Raw genomic sequence first — 19,833 nt, 5'->3', positions numbered from 1 at the left:
AACTTCCAACTCATGAACCTGGTATATTTCTCCATTTAGTAAAGCTTTCTTTGATTATTTCCATCATCATTTTGTGTTCTTCATAAAACCAATTCTGTGCATGATTTAAGCATATACATGTGTTTTTCATTTTCTTTTGAGTGATTGTAAATTATCAAAAATTTTTTATTTGATATAGTTGACACATGTTACATTAATTTCAGGTGTACAGTTTAGGCATTCAAATTCTCTATATGTTATGCTATGTTCACCACAAGTATAGCTATCATTTGTCACCATACAACACTATTACAATACCACTGACTATATTGCCTATGCTGTACCTTTTATTCCATGACTTATATATTCCATAACTAGAAGCCTGTATCTCTCACTCTTTCACCCATTTTGCTCATCCTCCCACTTCCCTTGTCAACCATCACTTTGTTCTCTGTATTTATAGATCTGATTCTGCTTTTTGTTTGTTTATTCATTTGTGTTTTAGATTCCACATATGAATGAAATCATATGGCATTTGTCTTTCTCAGTCTGACTTCTTTCACTTAGAATAATACCTTCTAAATCCATTCATGTTGCACAAATGTCAAGGTCTAATCCTTTTTTGTGGCAGTGTAATATCAAGGCAGCATAGTATTGACACAAAAATAGACTTCTTCTGTTTGGTTGGAGCAGAGGGGACATGGGGAGAAGCACAAGATGCTCTGCTGCTGTGTTGTTCTTCCAGTTCGGGTCTCAAACCAGCTCACCCTTTTTCTCACCACCATTGAGTTCTTCTGGTTGTCTCTCAGTGGTTTTTAATTTTATAATGTTTTATAATTGTGCCTAACATGGACACAGAGAAATAGGTCTGTGTTATCTTGTCTCGACTCAAAGTCATAATGAATTGTTATTTGATTATTGTGCCATTTTTAAAATTTCCTATAAATTCTCCTTTATGATTTTTTTGGTCCTAAGTTATTCCTTACTTGTGTGTGCATGACTTCCTGACACCACAGAAATACAAGGGACTATAAGAGAATAGTATGAGAAATTATATGGTAACAAACTGGACAACCTAGAAGAAACGGATGAATTCCTAGAAACATAAAAACTACCAAAGTTGAACCAGAAAACCCAGTGCTATGGTACTGGCACAAAAATAGACACCAGAAATAGCAAATTTGGACAACCTGATTACCAGCAATTGAATCAGTAATCAAAAAACTCCCAAAAAACAAAAGCCCAAGACCAGATGGCTTTACATGTGAATTCTACCAAACATTTAAAGAAGGTTTAATACCTATACTTTTCAAAATTTAACAAAAAATAGGAGTGGAAGGAAAGCTTCCAAATTTATTCTATGAGGCCAGCATTACCCTGATTCCAAAACCAAATAAAGATGCTTCAGAAAAAGAACTACAGCCAATATCCCTGATGAACACAGATGCAAAAATCCTCAACAAAATGTTAGCAAAACAAATCAAACAATAATTAAAAGAATCATTCACTGTGATCTATTTATTCTGGGATTTATTCTGGGGTTGCAAGGGTGGTTCAACATTTGCAAGTCAATCAACATGATATATCACATCAATAAGAGAAAGGATAAAATCCATATGATCATTTCAATAGATGCAGAAAAAGCATTTGATCAAGTACAACATCCATTCATGATAAAAACATGACTCAATAAAGGCCACATCTGAAAAACCCACAGCTAATATGATATGATCCTAATGGGGAAGAACAGAGCTTTTCCTCTATGGTCAGGAAAAAAACAAGAATGTCCTATCTCACCACTTTTATTCGACATAGTACTAGAGGTCCTACCCATAGCAATCAGACCCGAGAAAGGAAAAAAAAGCATCCAAACTGGTAGGGAAGAAGTAAAACTTTCACTATTTACAGACGACATAATACTATATATAGAAAACCCTAAAGACTCCACCAAAAAATTACTAGAAGTGATAAATGAATTCAGTATGGTCACAGTATACAAAATCAATGTACAAAAATCTGTTGCATTTCTAAACACTAATAATCAAGCATTAGAAAAAGAAATTAAAACAATCCCATTTACATTTGCACCAAAAATAATAAAATATCTAGGAATACACTTAACCAAAGAGGTAAAAGGCCTGTACTCTGAAAAATATAAAATAGTGATGAAAGAAATTGAAGATGACATGAAGAAATGGAAAGACATTCCATGTTCATGGATTGGAAGAACAAATATTGTTAAAATGTCTATACTATCCTAAGCAATCTACAGATTTAATGCAATCCCTATCAAAACATTTTTTTACAGAACTAGAAAAAAACAGTCCTAAAATTTGCATGGAACCACAAAAGACCCTGAAGAGCCAAAACTGGAGGAATCATAATTCCAGACTGCAAATATATTACAAAGCTGTAGTGATCAAGACAGCATGGTACTAGCACAAAAATAAACACCTAGATCAATGGAACAGTATAGAAGCCCAGAAATAAACCCACAATTATATGGCAATCTTCAACAATGGAGGAAAGAATATGCAATGGGAAAAAGACAGTCTCTTCAACAAATGGTCTTGGGAAAACAGGGCAGCTACAAGCAAAAGAATGAAACTGGACCACTTTTTTACACCATGCACAAAATAAACGCAAAATTGATTAAGGACCTAAATGTGAGACAGGAATCCATTAAAATCCAGAGGGGAGCACAGGCAGTAATTTCTCTGACATTGGCCATAGCAACATCTTTCTAGATGTCTCCTGAGACATGGGAAACAAAAGCAAAAGCAAACTGTTGGGACTACATCAAAATAAAAAGCTTCTGCACAGTAAAGGAAACAACCAACTAAACTAAAAGCCAACCTACAGAATGGGAGAAGATATTTGCAAATGACATATTTGATAAAAGATTAGTGCCGAAAATATAGAAAATATTTATACAACTCAACATCTAAAAACAATAATCCGATTAAAAATGGGCAGAAGACATAAAAGGAAATTTCTCTAAAGAAGACATCCAGTTGGCCAACAGACACATAAGAAGATGCTCAACATCAGAGATAATCAGGGAAATGCAAATCTAAACCACAATGAGATATCACCTCATACCTGTCAGAAAGGCTAAAATCAAAAATTCAAGAAACAAGTGTTGGGGAGGATGTGAAGGGAAAGGAACCCTCATGCACTTTTGGTGGGAATGCAAACTGGTGCAGCCACTCTGGAGGATAGTATGGAGTTCCTCAAGAAGTTAACAATAGAACTATCTTTTGATCTTCTAATCACAGTACTGCGTATTTACCCAAAGAACACAAAAAATATGAATTCAAAGGGATACATGCACCCTGATGTTTATAACAGCATTATCAACAATAGCCAATCTATGGAAAGAACCCAAATGTCCATTGACTGATGAATGGATATAAAAGACAGGTAGATATAGAATGGAATATTATTCAGCCATCAAAAAGAAGGAAATCTTGCCATTTGCAATGACATGGTTGGAGCTATAGTGTATTATGCTAAGTGAAATAAGTCAGTCAGAAAAGACAAATACTGTATGATTTCACACATATGTGGAATTTAAGAAGCAAAACAGATGAACATATGGGAGGGGGAAAAAGAAAAAAGAGAGAGGGAAACAAACCATAAGAGACTCTTAAAGATAGAGAACATACAGAGTTGATGGATGGAGGTGGGTGGGATTGGCTAGATGGTTGATGTATAGTAGGAGGGCACTTGTTTTTTGCTGTTGTTGTTTGTTTTGTTTTTTGTTTTTAAAGATTTATTTATTAGAGAGAAAGACCATGCACATGAGTGTGGGGGATGAGGGGAGCAGGGCAGAGGGAGAAGGAGAGAAATCCTCAAGCAGACTCCCTGCTGAGCACGGAGCTTGAGGCAGGGCTTGATCCCAGGACCCTGAAATCATGACCTGAGCCAAAATAAAGAGTGGGACACTTAACCGACTGAGCCACCCAGGCACCCCCATAGGAGGGTACTTACTATGATGAGCATTGGGTGTTGTGATTAAGTGATGAATCACTGAATTCTACTCCTGAAACCAATATTGCACTGTATGTTAACTAACTAGAATTTAAATAAAAATTTGAAAAGAAGAAAAATAGGAAAACAGTATTAACACATAATATAGCATAAAATAATTTTTAGATTATTAAAAAGTTGACACTTATTAAATTAATTATATATCTAATAGCAGCTTAATATTCTAATTAATCCTATGAACTATTAATTCCAAGAGATACAATGGAAAGTTAAATTAACATATTTTTGAACTTTTTATTTTACTGTATTGTATTTTTTAATTCAAGTATAGTTAACACATAGTATTACATTTGTGTCAGGTGCACATTCCCCCACCTCACCTCTGGCATCAACAGTTTGTTCTCTGTATTTAAGAGCCTGGGGTGGTTTTTTTTATTTTTTCTTTTTTGTCTTTTTTCCCCCTTTGTTTTGTTTCTTAAAGTCCACATGAGTGAAAGCATATGATATTTGTCTTTTTCTGACATACCTTTTTTGAGAGAAAGTTACAAATTGTGCTTGCTAAATTCAAATGTATTTCTCTATAATACCTTTTAATAATAGTCCATGAAAATAACGAAAGTTTCTATCATATCTTGTTCCTCTGGAAGTACAGGGAATACAAATATGATCTGAGGTCTCTCTTCCCTTGAATTCTAAAGGATATTGGCCCAAATCTCTTTTTCCCAGGGTCCTGGTTCTCTTCTTTTCACATACCTGGTTGTTATTATGATCCAAAGACAAAATTCACTCAAAAAATAATACCCTTTCACCAAGTACTGAATGTACCAAAATTTTTTTCAATAACTAGGAAAGGGCACAAAAATTAATGCCATAAATTGGAACACTGTAAATTCACACATGAAACACTCATTTGCTTCGGAGGCCTTCCCCTCATAGTTTGGAGTCTCTCATTGCCCTATTACCTCATATAATTGTCTGTTATCCTTGCTGTTCTCTTTCTCATCATTTTTTCTCATGGAATAGTTAAATATCTTCCTGTGCTACTCATAACCATGATTTTAAGACCCCCACCTCCCACGTCATAGTTCTCCCCCTTAGTTGTTCCAATAATCATGTGGACCCTGCACCCAGAGATTTTGATAGAAATGTCTCAGGTGGAGCCTGGGCATAGGTATTTTTTAAATGGTTCTTGGATAGTTCTTGAACTCAGGGTCTAGTCTAATTTTTTTTCTAGATACTTCCATTTTTAAGTGGACTTGAAGTGCTAGATGGTAAGAAAATAAAACTTCTAACTTCTCATATATGGTTACACCTTTAAAATCTGAAGTCACATTGCTTATTTCACATTTATTTCAATGTTTCAATTATTACCTTATTTTACTTTTTGTTTTTATGCCCATTCTTGATAATATGAATTCTGAAACTTTCTTGAATTTTTATTATGTATTACCCATACACACAATCCAATTGTGTGACTATTCCTCACTTCCTTTTGCTTTTAGTATTGTCTCAGATTTGCCTGTGTGGAAGCTCAATACCAGATACCAACTGCACAGTGCAATTCTACTTATTGCAATAGCCATGGAGTAAGTAATTTCAATTTTCATTTTAGCAAGATGCTCTGAACAATGCTGTAAAACAGTTCAGAGATTTTTAAAAAAATCATTAAAATGATTTTCATGCCGCTTGGCAGAGTCTATAATTTATAGCTTCAATCTTATTTCTTAAGAAGTCTTGACAAACTATTTATTAGAGAAGATAAAGTAGGATTCTGGATGTATAAAGTGTTTGGTAAATATAAGGAACAGATATGCTATGTGCACTGTGTATTATTATATAACCAAAATGATCTTATTTTCATAGAAAGAAAGTAGAAATTGGTAAACAAATGTCGTTAGAATTTTCTTTCTAGTCTTGCTTGTTGATTCAGAGTCTGGGCTGTTCTGTGAAACCAGCAACTAAGCGATAATTAGTGGCATGTTACTGGTAACTTCAGTATTTGGGTCTGCCTATGGAAAGAGCTGAAGAATTTTTTAAAAAATTGCTTTGTCAGCAGAAGCTAAATATACTTTCTAAAGTATGGACAATTTCAAGAGAAAATTTGTGAAAATTTATTGAATTTGTCTGTTTAAGTTAAATTCTCTGGAATGAATAAATTCTCTGAAATAAATTCTCTGTTAAATAAGTATAGAATATTCATTGGTCTCTATTGAAAACCATCATTGTCCATAAAAAATGATTGTTCTATTTTTTGATTACTGCAGGTTTGCAACAATTTAAATCATTGCCAGTGTGAAAAGGGGTTTGATCCTCCTACATGCCTGGAGAAGAAGGGAGAATTTGGAAGTATAGATGATGGGCACAAGGCTCCTTCTGGTTAGTTTCTTTCAAATTTCATTAATCAAAGATGATATGTACAAGAAAAAATTAAAGTATAGGTTCCAAACTAGGTTACAAAGCAACTGATACCAACAAACATGTTTTTGTTTTATTTGTAAGATTTTTAAAAATCTAAGACAGAAGTGTCTTCTGTACTTTTCATATCAGCAGTGACATGGCTTACTAACAAAATGTGTACCCAGTGTTAGGCAAAAGTAGAAATTCCAGTGCATAAAATTTGACTAGTTAATTTAGATTGTTCCCTTTGGATTGTCTCATACATTTCTGGTTTAAATAGAGTGTGTTAGTATTCATTGTTATATTAATGCCACCAGATTCTTTCAGGTTATCTTTTATTCCTTTTTGCTGCATTGTAAGGACTCCAGTCCAATCTTTTGGACTATCCTCTCTAGAATCTCTCCCCTGGAGCTCCTGAGTAGTATTTGGAGATTAAGCAGCCCTGGATAGGACTGGGGATACCTGGGGGATATTCCCTGGTTGTAGAAGATATTGGAGCCCACCTAGAATAACCTGGGAGCAGAGGCTGTCCACCCTCACCCCCTTTCCTTTTGGGGCAAATAAATACTGAAACTCCTTGGCAGATTTACTTGAAGCTTGGATACTTGGGGGAAGGCATACCTAGGATGACCAACTTTTTACAGAGTTAACACACAGCCATATTAGACTGTATATCAGACCAAAAAAAAAAAAAGGGAATAATATTTTAACATGTAACATAATTATACACATATTATTTTCACATAAATATGTGTAAAGTTGATATTTATTTAAAATTACATATTCTGTATTATTGATTTTTTTTTACGTAAATGCTGTTATTTAGGCAAAACAACAATAGAGCTAGTTACCAGTGTCAATTGATGGTCGTTTATACTACAACCAATTAAGCAAATAATTTATATGTGAGCAAAAATGTAACAATATTTTATAATGAAAATATTTTATATCCTTTGAAATAGCTTTTTTAAAGCTGTTCTAAAGACTTTTAAAAAGGTCTTTACTGGATATTTAAATTTTGCAGGCTATCCTATTGTATATTATTAATATTCATAATTGTAAAAATTTTCAAAACAGGAATATAAATATAATATGAAAAATTAAAAGTTTGCCCTATATTTAATAAAGAACAGTGACAGGATGTTTTCTTTCTCTTTCTTTCTTTCTTTCTTTCTTTCTTTCTTTCTTTCTTTCTTTCTCTTCTTTCTTTCACTAAAGAGTCATTGAAGACTACATCAAAAACTAATGATGCCCTATATATTGGTAATTGAACTTAATTTAAATGCAATTTTTTATAATAAAAAAAGGATTCTTTCTGTCCTATGATATGGTCAGATATATTTTTGGCTCTTTCTGTGTCATTTTCCAATTATACTTCTCTGTATTGCTTGCAACCTTTTAGACATCCTTCCTTTAAGCAGCACCAAAATGGAATAGAGCTAAATGTACAATTCCTTTTGACTTGAAGCTCTGCTTTATCAAGAGGCATTTACTGAATTCAAGTGGACCTATCAGTCCATTGTGATGGCAATCAGCCAAAGATCTCCCACAAAAGCCTTTGAACATGACATACTTGTTTTTTTGTTTTGTGTTTTTTTGTTGTTTTTTGTTTTTAGTAGACACAGCAGGTTTTTAGACTTGTAGAAATTATTTTGCAGCTCTCCAAAAACATTCATTAGCTTTCTTTCTGTAGGTGTCTTCTGGTAGACCAGGTACCTATTAGTTCCTTTGCGTATTTAATTCATCATATAGGCTGCCCATTTAAAAAATGCTCATCATTTTTAAGCACTCTAAAGCACATTTGATGTCCTAAGTTAAATCTCTTTTTCCTAGGGAATGTGGTTGAAAGCATAGAGGTAATTTGCATTTGTGAAATCTAAATTGAATTACAAATAAATTACAATTTTAATAAAGGTACTGTGAAGGTCCTATTTCACGGCTTGCCATTTTCTAGTTACATTTTTTGAGTTCTGAAGCAATCTTATTTCCAAAAATGTGAGTCATAAGTATAGTCAGTTAATTTTTTTCCCTAGGATTCACAGATTATCAAATTGTTTCAGAGAAACAGCATGTAGATTTCTGTTTTTACTACAACTTTTCTATTTTCCTCCTCAATATATTTAAAAATTAAAGAAGTACATTCTTATTGTCCAGCCTTTCAAGAACAAGATTTTATGCCAGGGCAGTATTCTAACACACCTCATAGAGCTGTTAACACCAAGAGCCATCTTGTATGCATCCATGTCTGAGGAAGCCATTGCCTTCCCATTTCATAAAGTTTTAAAAAATCCCATTACCAGCTTCTGTACATTTTGAGAAACTAAAAGTGACTGAAAGCTTTTTCATCAGGAAAGCCCATATATCACAGGTAAGCATATCACACTCCATTCAGTGTTGTGTCCAAAATGTGTAGGATATTTCGCAGGTAAGATCTTTTCCTTTTCTTTGATAAGCTTACAGACTGAATGGGATTTGCAGAAGTTTACATTTGCACTGCCTGCTAAATAGGCAGATCAACAAAGCCTAGTTTGGATTTGAGCAAGATAACAAAATTTTTTTATGTTTTCTGTAATTTCATTAAAATCTGTGTAGAAATTAAGAAACTTATTTTAAACTTCATTTTAAAAATCAAATTACCTAAGATCTGGGGGAATATTTTGCTGCCTTATTCACTTGGTAAGATATGACAGAATCATTGCTACATTTAAAGGGTCAACAGATGTTATAACAATTTTCACATTTTTCTCCCACCAGACATTTTAGTGCAATCTGTGAATCAGGAAATGTAACTTCGCTTGGCTCTGTCGAGCAATGAAGGGAATGAGCGATAGGGCAGTGTGTGCTTGTTCCTATGCTGTGCCAATGCTAATGCTAATTTGCTAGTTATTTTTGTCAGGGCATTGGTGTCTTTTGGGGTGAGAAAAGTTTTTTTGTTTTTTTTTTAACTTGGGAAGCAAAAAAATACAGTTGATTTAAAAATACTTATTTCATCCAAGAAATTTGAGATTCAACCACCAAATATGCTTTCACATCACCACCTCCACCATACTTATTCCAAATTCTTTTTTTTTAAATTAAGATGTAACTGACGTAATAACATTATACTAGTTTCAGGTGTACAATATAATGATTCAATATTTGTATACATTGTGAAATGATTGCTATAAGTCTAGTTAGTATGCATCACAAACATAGTTACAGGTATTTTTTTCTCGTGATGAGAACTTTTAAGGTCTATTCTCTTAGCAACTTTCAAATATGTAATACAGTATTATTTACTATAGTTACCATGCTGTACACGACACTCCTAGGAATTATTTATTTTATAACTGGAAGTTTGTACCTTTGACCCACTTCATCCATTTCACTCAATCCTCCACACCACTGGCAATCATCAATCTATTCTCCATATCTGTGAGCTTGTCTTTTCTTTTTTTTTTTTTTTAGATTCCACATATTAACGAGATCATACAAATATATTGTCTTAGTGTCTTATTTCATTTAGCGTAATGCTCTCAAGATCTGTCCATGCCGTTACAAATGGCAAGATTTCATTCCTTTTTATGGCTGAATAAATTTCCATTGTATATAGATATGACCACATTTTCTTTATCCATTCATTCATTGATGGACATTTAGGTTGTGTCCATATCTTGGCTATTGTAAATAATGCTGCAGTGAACATGGGCAGTGCGTATACAGTTTTGGGGTAGTGTTTTCATTTTCTTTGTCTATATACTCGAAAGTGGAATTGCTGGATCATATGGTAGTTCTATTTTTAATTTTTTAACCTCCCCCTCCATACTGTTTCCATAGGGGCTGTGCCACTTTATATTTTTACTAATGGTGCTCAAGGGTTCTCTTTTCTCCATATTCTCACCAATACTTGTTATTTCTTGTCTTTTCAAAAATAGCCATTTTAACGTGTGCAGTTATATGGTTTTCATTTGTATTTCCCTGATGAGTAGTGCTGTTGGGCATCTTTTCATGTACACATTGGCCATTTGAATGTCTTCTTTGGAAAGGTTTCTATTCAGATCTTGTGCACATTTAAAAATTGGATTATTGGGTTTTTTTGCTAGTGAGTTAGATGAATTCTTAATACATTTTGGATATTAACCCCTCATCAGATATATTATTGGCAAATATTTTCTCTCATTCAGGGGATTACCTTTTAATTTTGTTGATGATTTCCATTGCTATGCAGCTTTTTAGTTTGGTGTAGTCCCACTTGTTTTTGCTTTTGTTGCCTTACTTTTAGTGTCAGATTCAAAAAATTATCACCAAGATCAATATCAAGGAGCTTACCACCTATGTTTTCTTCTTGGAGTTTTATGGTTTCAGGTATATTCAAGTTTTTAAAACATTTTAAGTTAATATTTGTTTATCATATAAAATAGTCCAGTTTTATTCTTTAGCATGTGAATATCCAGTTTTTTCAGTGCCACTTATTTACGAAACTGTCTTTTCCCCCATTTTGCACTCTTGGCTCCTTTGTTGTAAATTAATTGACCATATATGTATGGGTTTATTTCTGCATCCAAATTATTTTCATCATATTGTATATTATGCTCTGTTTATTTATTTCTTCAATCCAGTTTATGTGTCCTTCCATCTGTCATTAAAAAAAGTCATTTAGACTTCACGATCCATGATGTCTGGGTCATACTGGTGTTAGTATTGTAATCATTATCATTATCCGAGCTCTTAGGAAACACGATTACAATATTGACAATATGAAAAATTAAATTAGCACTCTGTTGACATAAAGCACAACAGTTAATCCAAAGACTAAGGCAAAGATGGACTATTAAGGATTTCAATCCCCTCAGGTTGTACACTTAAGTCACATCACTCAGAATGAATCACAAATTGCAATTGTTGACATCAGCAGTCAGTTAAAAACAGAAACTATGGAAGGCAGATAATTTATACTTTATTCATTTGACACCAAACAATGTTGCTTTTAATCCCTATTTTTTCAGCTTCCATGTGGATTTTCTTCTTTTGCTTCAACCCTCCTAACCAGTTGCCATAACTCAGAAAATTTCCCATCTCAGGAGTGGATATTTCAGTATTTGAGACTTTGCATATGACCACTTGAAGCATCTGAGGCACATGTTCATGTTTGGTTCCCTAAGTCACTCTGGGTCCTGATGACAGTGGTGGTGCCTGAGCCTGGGATCAGGGGACTCTTTCAATCCAGTTAAATTTCAATCCAGTAAATTTCATTTACTCAACTGCCATAGATTCTGTCTTTATCCTTGTATTCTGGGGTCTGTAGGTCTACTCTGAAAGCCCTGGGCTAGTATGCCATCTGGCTGAATGCATTTTCTGTCCCCAAATTGTCCCTTCTGGGGCCCTGAACCCAGACAAAGATGAGCCCTGGACTCAATGTGGGGGAAGCCCTTGTGATGTCAAATGCATTTTGGTGTATAAAGACGAGAGGCAAGGTGATCTTAAGGAACATAGTTTCTTTAATACCCTTATTCTATTTATTTTGTATATCACTGGCTTACCTTAACAAAATATGGCTTGGAAAAAAGTAAAATTATGGAATTTATGATGGCTTTATTTGCAGCCAATACATTATCAACTTGTGTTAATATTTCATGAAAATTCTAAAGAATGTATAACCATTTTACAGCATTACTTATATAGATATACCTACATAAATATACAATGCACATAATTGAATATATATGTGTGTTTGTGTGTCTGAGTTACTTGTTGTTTGCATATTCTAGAATCTAAATTCTCCTTTACTTTTGTCTACTTGTCTACTTAATATATAAAATAATAAAGAGTATATTTTAATTTCACATTAACATTTTTCTTTCAAAAATGTTTATGTAATCCTAACTCAAGAAATTACCACTAATAATATTATACATTCTTGTTGACTTTCAGGAGTTGTTATCAACCTTTTTAATCATGACAAGCTAGTAGTAAAAAGAAATCCATTTGCATCTCTTTAATTTCATGAAGCTTCCCATTTACCTATGGTTATGGGAAATTTATAATTCTGCTGTGTATTGCTCTTTCATCACACTTGGAGATCTATTTTACTGATATTTTTGACCCTTTCTAACATATACACATATTTACATATGTATGTTTACTTGTAAAATACTACATAACTTAAAATTTACCATTTTAACCATTTTTAAGTCTGTAATTTAGGGACATTAAGTCCATTGTTGTGCAACCACCATCCATCTCCAGAACTCTTCATCTTGAGGAGCTAAAGTGTAAACTCATTAAATGATAACTTCCCACTCCCTTCTCCACTAGCTCCTGGCAGCCACCATTCTACTTTCTGTGTCTTTGAATTTCACTACTTCTGAGACCCCACATAAGTGGAATCATACGGTATTTTTCATGTTGTATCTGGCTTATTTTACTTAGCACAATGTCCTCAAAGTTCATGTTGGAAGATGTGTCATAATTCCTTTAAATTTTTTTTAAATTTTATTTATTTGAGAGAGAGAGAGAGCAGGAGCAGAGGCAAGTAGCAGAGGGAGAAGCAGAGTCCCTGCTGAGCAGGAAGCAGGATGAGGGGCTTGATCCCAGGACCCTGAGATCATGACCCAAGCTGAAGGCTGATGCTTAACTGATTGAGCCACCCAGGCACCATAATTCCCTTTCTTTTTAAGGCTGATAATATTCCGTTACATGTATGTACCACATTTTGCTTATCCATTCATCTTTCAATGGACAATAGGGTTACTTCCAAGTTTTAGTGATTGTGAATAGTGCTGCTATGAACATAGGTGTATAAGTATCTGTTTGAGTCCATGCTTTCAATTATCTGGGGCATATACCTAGATGTGGAATTGTTAGATAATATGATAATTCAATGTTTAATTTTTTTGAAGAATCTCCATACTGTTTTGCACAGAGGATGCTTTATTTTACATTCCCACCAACAGTACACAAGGCTTCCAGTTTCTCCACACCCTCACCAAAACTTATTATTTTCTGATTTGCAAATAGTAGTCATTCTGATGGGTGTAAGCTGATAACTCATTGTGGTTTTGATCTCTCTATAAGTATAGAATGATCTTTGGATCAAAAATTACCTTTTTCATTTTTAAGAGTATCATTTTGTTGAAAATTGTTATCAGAAGGTCTTTCTGTTATAGTGTTTTTTAATTTGTTACTTTTTACGTATAGGAAGCCTACAGATTTTTGTACATACATTTTATCAATGGGTTATCACTATTTTCAAAAGTCTTTTAGTTTTTAAGGCAGTTAACTGATGTAACTGCAATTAATAATAATTTTGCCACATCTTTTTAATAATAATAATTTCTTTCCTTCCTCTTCTTTAATCTCCACCCCATCTCATAATTGCCCTGGGTAATCCATTCAGAATAAAAGGAAATAATCACAAAAGATTATTTTACCATTATTTTATTCCTAGGGAAACTTCCAATATTTTATCATGAAAAGGATTCTGCTTTTGATTCAATGTTTATCTTATTGAGAAAATAACATCTCTTCCAATTGTATTTCAAGTCAGGAATGTTAATTAGGAAGTGAATGTTTCTGGGAAGGAAAGTTTTAATAGGAGCTCCACGGCTATTTCTCCTTTAAGGAATGCACTGGGGAATAAATAACCTCATCTATATTTTCATGAAAATACACTGTATTCATCTGCTTGAGCTATCATAACAAAAAGGCCACAAACTGGGTGTCTCAAACAATAGAAATTCATTTTCTCACAGTTGATGAAGCTAGAAATCTATGATCAGTGTGCTGGCAAATTTGTTTTCTGATGAGAACTCTCTTCCTGGCTTGCACGTGGCCGCCACCTTGCTGAGTCCTTGCATGGCCTTTTCTCTGTGCATGTGGAGGGAGAGAATCCTTTGGTCTAACAAATTCCATCAGATTAGGACCTCACCCTTATGACCTCACTTAACCCTAATTACCTCCCAAAGGTCTTCTCTCCAAGTACCATCACACTGAGCATTAGGGCTTCAATTCATCATATGAATTTTGGAAAACAATTCAGTCGATAAAATTCCATCCTATAGTCCTCTCAAATTCATGTCCTCCTCGTATGCAAAATGCAGGTACCCCCACTTCAGCAGCTCCAAAAGTGTTAACCTTTTCTGTCACCAACTCCAAATACAAAGTTTCATCTAAGTATCATGTAATCAGGTATGCATGAGACTCGAGATATGATTTATCCTGAGGCAAAATTCCTTCCAGTTGTGAGCCCATAAAACTGGACCAGTTATGTGCTTCCAAAAAAACAGCAGTGAGACTGGCATAGGATAGACATTCTCATTCTGAAAGAAAGAAATTGAAAAGAAGGATAGGATGACAGATCCCAATGAATATAAAACCTAGCAAGCTAACTTCCATTAGATTTTTAAGTTTCAAGAATATCCCTCTTTGGCTTGATATTCTGTCCTCCAGACCCACTGTAGTGGCAACATCACTGCATAGTCTTCAGTGATATCTACCCCACCCCTTTGGCCCTGCCCGCACAACAATTTGCAGCCTCCATGTCTCATTGCACTGGCCTGGGGCAGCCTAGCTGAAACCAAGGAGGGAAGCTTCTGGGCCTGTGATAGGTGAGAAAACCCTGATGATCTCTGACTCACCTTTGGAGCGTTCTTCTCTTTTCTTGAAGAATGTAGTATATTGGCAGCCAAATGGCTGTACTGTCCCATCCTGTTCCTTGAGGTCCAACCTGGCAGTGTTTCTGCATTTATGATCTCATCTCTATTCCTTGCTTCTGCTGAGATGGCTGCTAAGATGGTTCACTAAGATGCAATAATCTCAATATCAAATGACTTTCCAGCCACACATTAGGCATTCTCTCTAAAACATGTTTGCTCATTTTTTTGCAATGGTCAGGCTGAGAATTCTCCAAGTCTCTAAGTTCTGGTACTTCTCTGATGAACACTTCTTCAACTCATTGATCTGCTCTCAAATTTACTGTAAGCAGTTGGGAGGACCTGGGCTGTACCTTCAACTTTTTGCTTAGAAATCTCCTCAGCTAATTATCCAGGTTCATGGCTCACAGGTTTTATCTTGTGAAGCCCTGAGGCAGTTCTAAGAGGAGCATACTGAGCTGGGATCATGCATGACTATAGCTGGGGGTGGCTCTTCTATCTGTCAGCTTCCCCATTATTTCAACTGGCAGAGAACTGACAGAACAGTAGTCTATACCAAATAAAAACGACAAAAACAACATGCCAATAAATTGTGGAGAAAGCAGAGTTTGATATATTATAAACCCAGATAGGTGGCTGGTATGTACAAAGAGGTGGAAATTGAGGTGACACATAGATCAAATGCTCAGGAATGAATACAGATGTCAGCTGAGAATGAATAGAACTGATGAGGAGGGACACCTGGGTGGCTCATTCAGTTAAGCATCAGACTCTTGATCTCAACTCAGGAGATCATGCCCTGCATCAGCTCCTCACTCAGTGTGGTGTCTGCTGGAGACTCTTTCGCTCTGCCCTTTCCCCCCATCACTTGCATGCATGCACAAACACACGTGCTCACTCTCTCTAAAATAAATAAATAAATCTTAAAAAAAAAGAATGGATGAGAAAAATGTGACATTAACATTAGTTGGACAGAAATGGGTCAAAGCCAGCTTTAGCCATGCATTCTACAAAATAATTCTAGAGCCATTTTTAACAATTTTCTATTGCTATATATTTGACTAAAGAACTTAGTTAAATAATTAAGTTATTTAATGGCTACTAATTTTTAAATTTTAGAAAAATATTTTAGTAATGTGAGAGAAATTAAATGCCACACCTCCCAGATTTAATTATCATATATAGGTACAATCCCAATACTCTCTGTGGTATACATGTTTGAATTTTGGATAAGCTATATCAGAAAGAAATTGATAAAATCTTTGCTGTTATTAAACACATACTTATGAAAGATTCTCTTCAATCAAATAAATCACTATATGATGTAATGTTGAAAACTCATAGACATCAGTAAAGCACTAGTAACAGTCCATTTTATATGTTAATATTTAATATTTATTATATTTATACTCTATATGAGTGAAATGTTTAGTGTTTGAGAATAATGTTGGTAATGATATCCTCGTCACATTTTTGTTTGGTTAATACAATCTCTAACATAATTTGAAATGGCTATTTTCCATTATAGGTAAAAGCTACTTGAGGGAACAAAATAAGACTCCTTCAAAACACCGATTTCTACTAATTTTCTACATTTCTCTGCCTGTGCTCATCATTACTGCCATTGTTTTAATAAAGCAGAATACAATAAGAGATTTGTGCTACAGAGAGGAAACTGAAAGTGAGAGGTATATATATGTTTACTCTTACTAAATTCAGTGAGTCAAGGGGTGCCTGGGTGACTCAATCATTAAGCGTCTGCCTTCAGCTCAGGTTGTAATCCCAGGGTCCTGGGATCAAGTCCCATATCAGGCTCCCTGCTCAGCGGGGAGCTGCCTTCTCCCTCTCCCACTCCCCCTGCTTGTGTTCCCTCTCTCGCTGTCTCTCTCTGTCAAATAAATAAATAAAATCTTAAATTCAATGTGTCAGTGAAAAAGTACTCATGTTTCATCAGGAATAATCCAACATTGTAGGTAGAACAATATAAGGAGAGGTCTAATGATACATTTCAAGCCAGTTTAATGTCTTCCTTTTTTTTTTTCTAGTTTTACTCATTACTAAAACCATTCATTTTACCATTAGAATCACTTGGAGATATGACTGCCAAGAGTATAGTGGCAGCCTCTTAGTCTGCCAACACTGTCTAAATAGTCTTATTAATAGTCTATCGTCCAAAGGCTTCTGAGAGTATATAACATTGCATTTCAAGGCAACTTTCAAAAGACAAATTTTTTAGATACAGATTGTCAGACAACTTTATTAGAACAGCTCTCTCAACTGAAAATGATATTTATGAACCTGCTTCAACAATATTTTCCTAAGTATTGATGCTGCTAGTTTGTAAAGTCATTTCTTAACCAGAAATTACATGTCCAGTTCAAAACACAGGCTAGGAGACAGGAGGCAGCATCAGGAAATGGGAAAGAAATTACATTTAGCCTCAGAAAACCTAGTTTTAACTCCTAAATCTTGCAAGCAGAAACTATGATACCTTGAGCAAGTTATTTAATCTCTATTGTTCTTAAAATTACTCTCTATAACTCTACAAAATGGGAGATAATAATAGCTTTCCAATGTATCATAAATTTTTGGGTATACCAAATCAGTAAGTGAAATCACATTATCTTTAATCAGTCACATAAATATTTAGACATAGTTATTAAGCCCTGTATTCATAATTTATGGTATTTTTCCACAGAAGTATGTACCTCTAGTTAAGTTCCAGGAAATGATAGCAAGAGAAGACACAAATATGTGTTATGAGAGAAAGAAAAAAAAATAGAAATCTATAGAAAAATTAACTTAAATTTTTGACTGCTACTTTAAGGTTTAGGCTTAATTTGACCTGAGGAGTTAGGGGTATCATAGAATCAGAGGGCATGTCTATACAAATGTGGGCCTATAAGTAATTGGATAAATGTAAAATGAAGATTAGAGAAGCTAATCAACAAAACAAGGTGGATGATGGCATTTCTTCTAATATTAAGCATCCATCTTTAGATGAATGGATAAAGAAGGTGTGGTATATATACACAATGGAATATTACTCAACCATAAAAAGAATGAGATCTTGCCATTTGCAACAACATGAATGAACCTAGAGGGTATAATACTAAGTGAAATAAATCAATCAGAGAAAGACAAATACCATTTGATTTGACTCATATGTGGAATTTAAGAAATAAAACAAAGGAACAAACAATTTTTAAAAAGATAAACAAAAAAGCAGACTCCTAAATACAAAAATGAAATTGGTTGTCAGAAGGGAGGTTGGTGAGGGGGACAGGTGAAAGAGATGAAGGGGATTAAAAGTACACTTACCTTGATGAGCACTGAGTAATGTATAGAATGGTTGAACCATTATATTGTACACCTGAAACTAATATAACACTCACTGCATGTTAATCTACTTCAAGAAAGAAAAGAAAAAACAGTCTGTTTTATTTTGTTGGTAGGAGACATTTTATTTAATGAATCACTGTTTCTTTGAAAAATATTCTTCATTCAAACACTTAGTTGTTCAAGATTTTTAAATTTCTCCACTTAAAATAAATTTTGTCAATTTCACAGATCTGCATCAGAAGAAAGCAGCAGTAGCAGCAAGTTATCCCCCAGTGTAAGGTGAGTGTAGAACAATGTGTTCAGCCATTGTGCATTGTAATTTTTTTTTTTTTCTGGTGCATTGCATGTTTTGATCATTGTTTAGGAGCACTGCAAAATTGCTAATTTGAAACTAAAACATTCGTTCATAATATTCTTTATATTTTTCACTGTTATAATCTCTCAACCTCTTCTCCCCAACCTACAGTAAAGAAGTGATTTAAGCACATATTTTGTGGGATTTTTGGTTTGAGCACTGGTAAGGAGCACTTATATCTTAATGAAATTTTACTGCCAAATACAAAGAGGACCAATATTATAAGTGATATCTTTTATGCTTATAGTTACACTATTATCTCAGGAAAAAATTACTGTTAGTAAGATAAAGCCTTGGAGTATTCACTCATTTTATTGTCTTAACTCATCTGGGAAAGTAAATTTAGAGATCAGACTATGGAGTAATCAAACAGAAAATTTAATAAAATTATATATTCTTCCTTTATTATCAGTAATTAAAAGCTTCCCTTACCACATAATGGATAGAATATAAAAGGAGATAATATTTTATATAGCATCCCAGGTTATTTTTCAAGTTATATCTTCATCCTTGCAGTACAAAGTTGCATGGTATGATATTCACGTAACAAATGTTGAGACAAATGTCTGAGCTGAGGACATTCCTAATTTTAAGAGAAGCACTATAAATAAAATAAGATAAAAACATAGAGGGAGGCAACATAAGAGACTCTTAACTATAGGGAACAAAGTGAGGGTTAATGGACGGGAGGTGGGTATGGGATTGAGTAATTGGGTGATGGGTATTAAGGAGGGCCCTTGATATAATGAGCACTGGGTGTTATATGCAACTAATGAATCACTAAATTCTACCCCTGAAACTAATAATACACTATATGTTAACGAAAATGAATTTAAATTAAAAAATTAAAAAAAATAAAAGAAGCACTATTAAGTAGGGACAATCACTTTCCTAATCTTATTGTAAAGGCGGACTGTTTTAGGTTCTACAAAAATTAGTCACATTGCTACTCTCAAGGCAAGACAATACTTCAATCCCTTTAATGACAATGAAATGCATATTAGAGGACAGAGAACAATCAAATGGGTTTTTTTCTTTATAATCTCTATCAAAAAAGAATAAGAAGAAATAATTGCACTTGAAGACAGTGGATGAGAAGAAATAATTAAGAAATGAGCAGAAATAAATGAATAGGAA

At 34.1% G+C, this 19,833-nt stretch overlaps 1 protein-coding gene across 1 annotated transcript in view; it reads left to right on the top strand.

Annotated features, from left to right (window-relative positions):
- Positions 1–19,833, top strand: part of LOC113261995 (disintegrin and metalloproteinase domain-containing protein 5-like) — a 118,257-nt gene that overhangs the window by 60,202 nt on the left and 38,222 nt on the right. The window contains exons 7-10 of the mRNA XM_048220722.1: positions 5,475–5,558; positions 6,237–6,348; positions 16,528–16,687; positions 18,570–18,620. Of these exons, the coding sequence (XP_048076679.1) occupies positions 5,475–5,558; positions 6,237–6,348; positions 16,528–16,687; positions 18,570–18,620 (407 nt within the window). The remainder of the gene's footprint in view (positions 1–5,474; positions 5,559–6,236; positions 6,349–16,527; positions 16,688–18,569; positions 18,621–19,833) is intronic.

This window comes from Ursus arctos, unplaced genomic scaffold (assembly GCF_023065955.2).
Source record: "Ursus arctos isolate Adak ecotype North America unplaced genomic scaffold, UrsArc2.0 scaffold_27, whole genome shotgun sequence".
Lineage (NCBI taxonomy): Eukaryota > Metazoa > Chordata > Mammalia > Carnivora > Ursidae > Ursus > Ursus arctos.
Note: the sequence above shows the minus strand (reverse complement) of the source record. Positions and strands in the feature narration are given on the sequence as shown.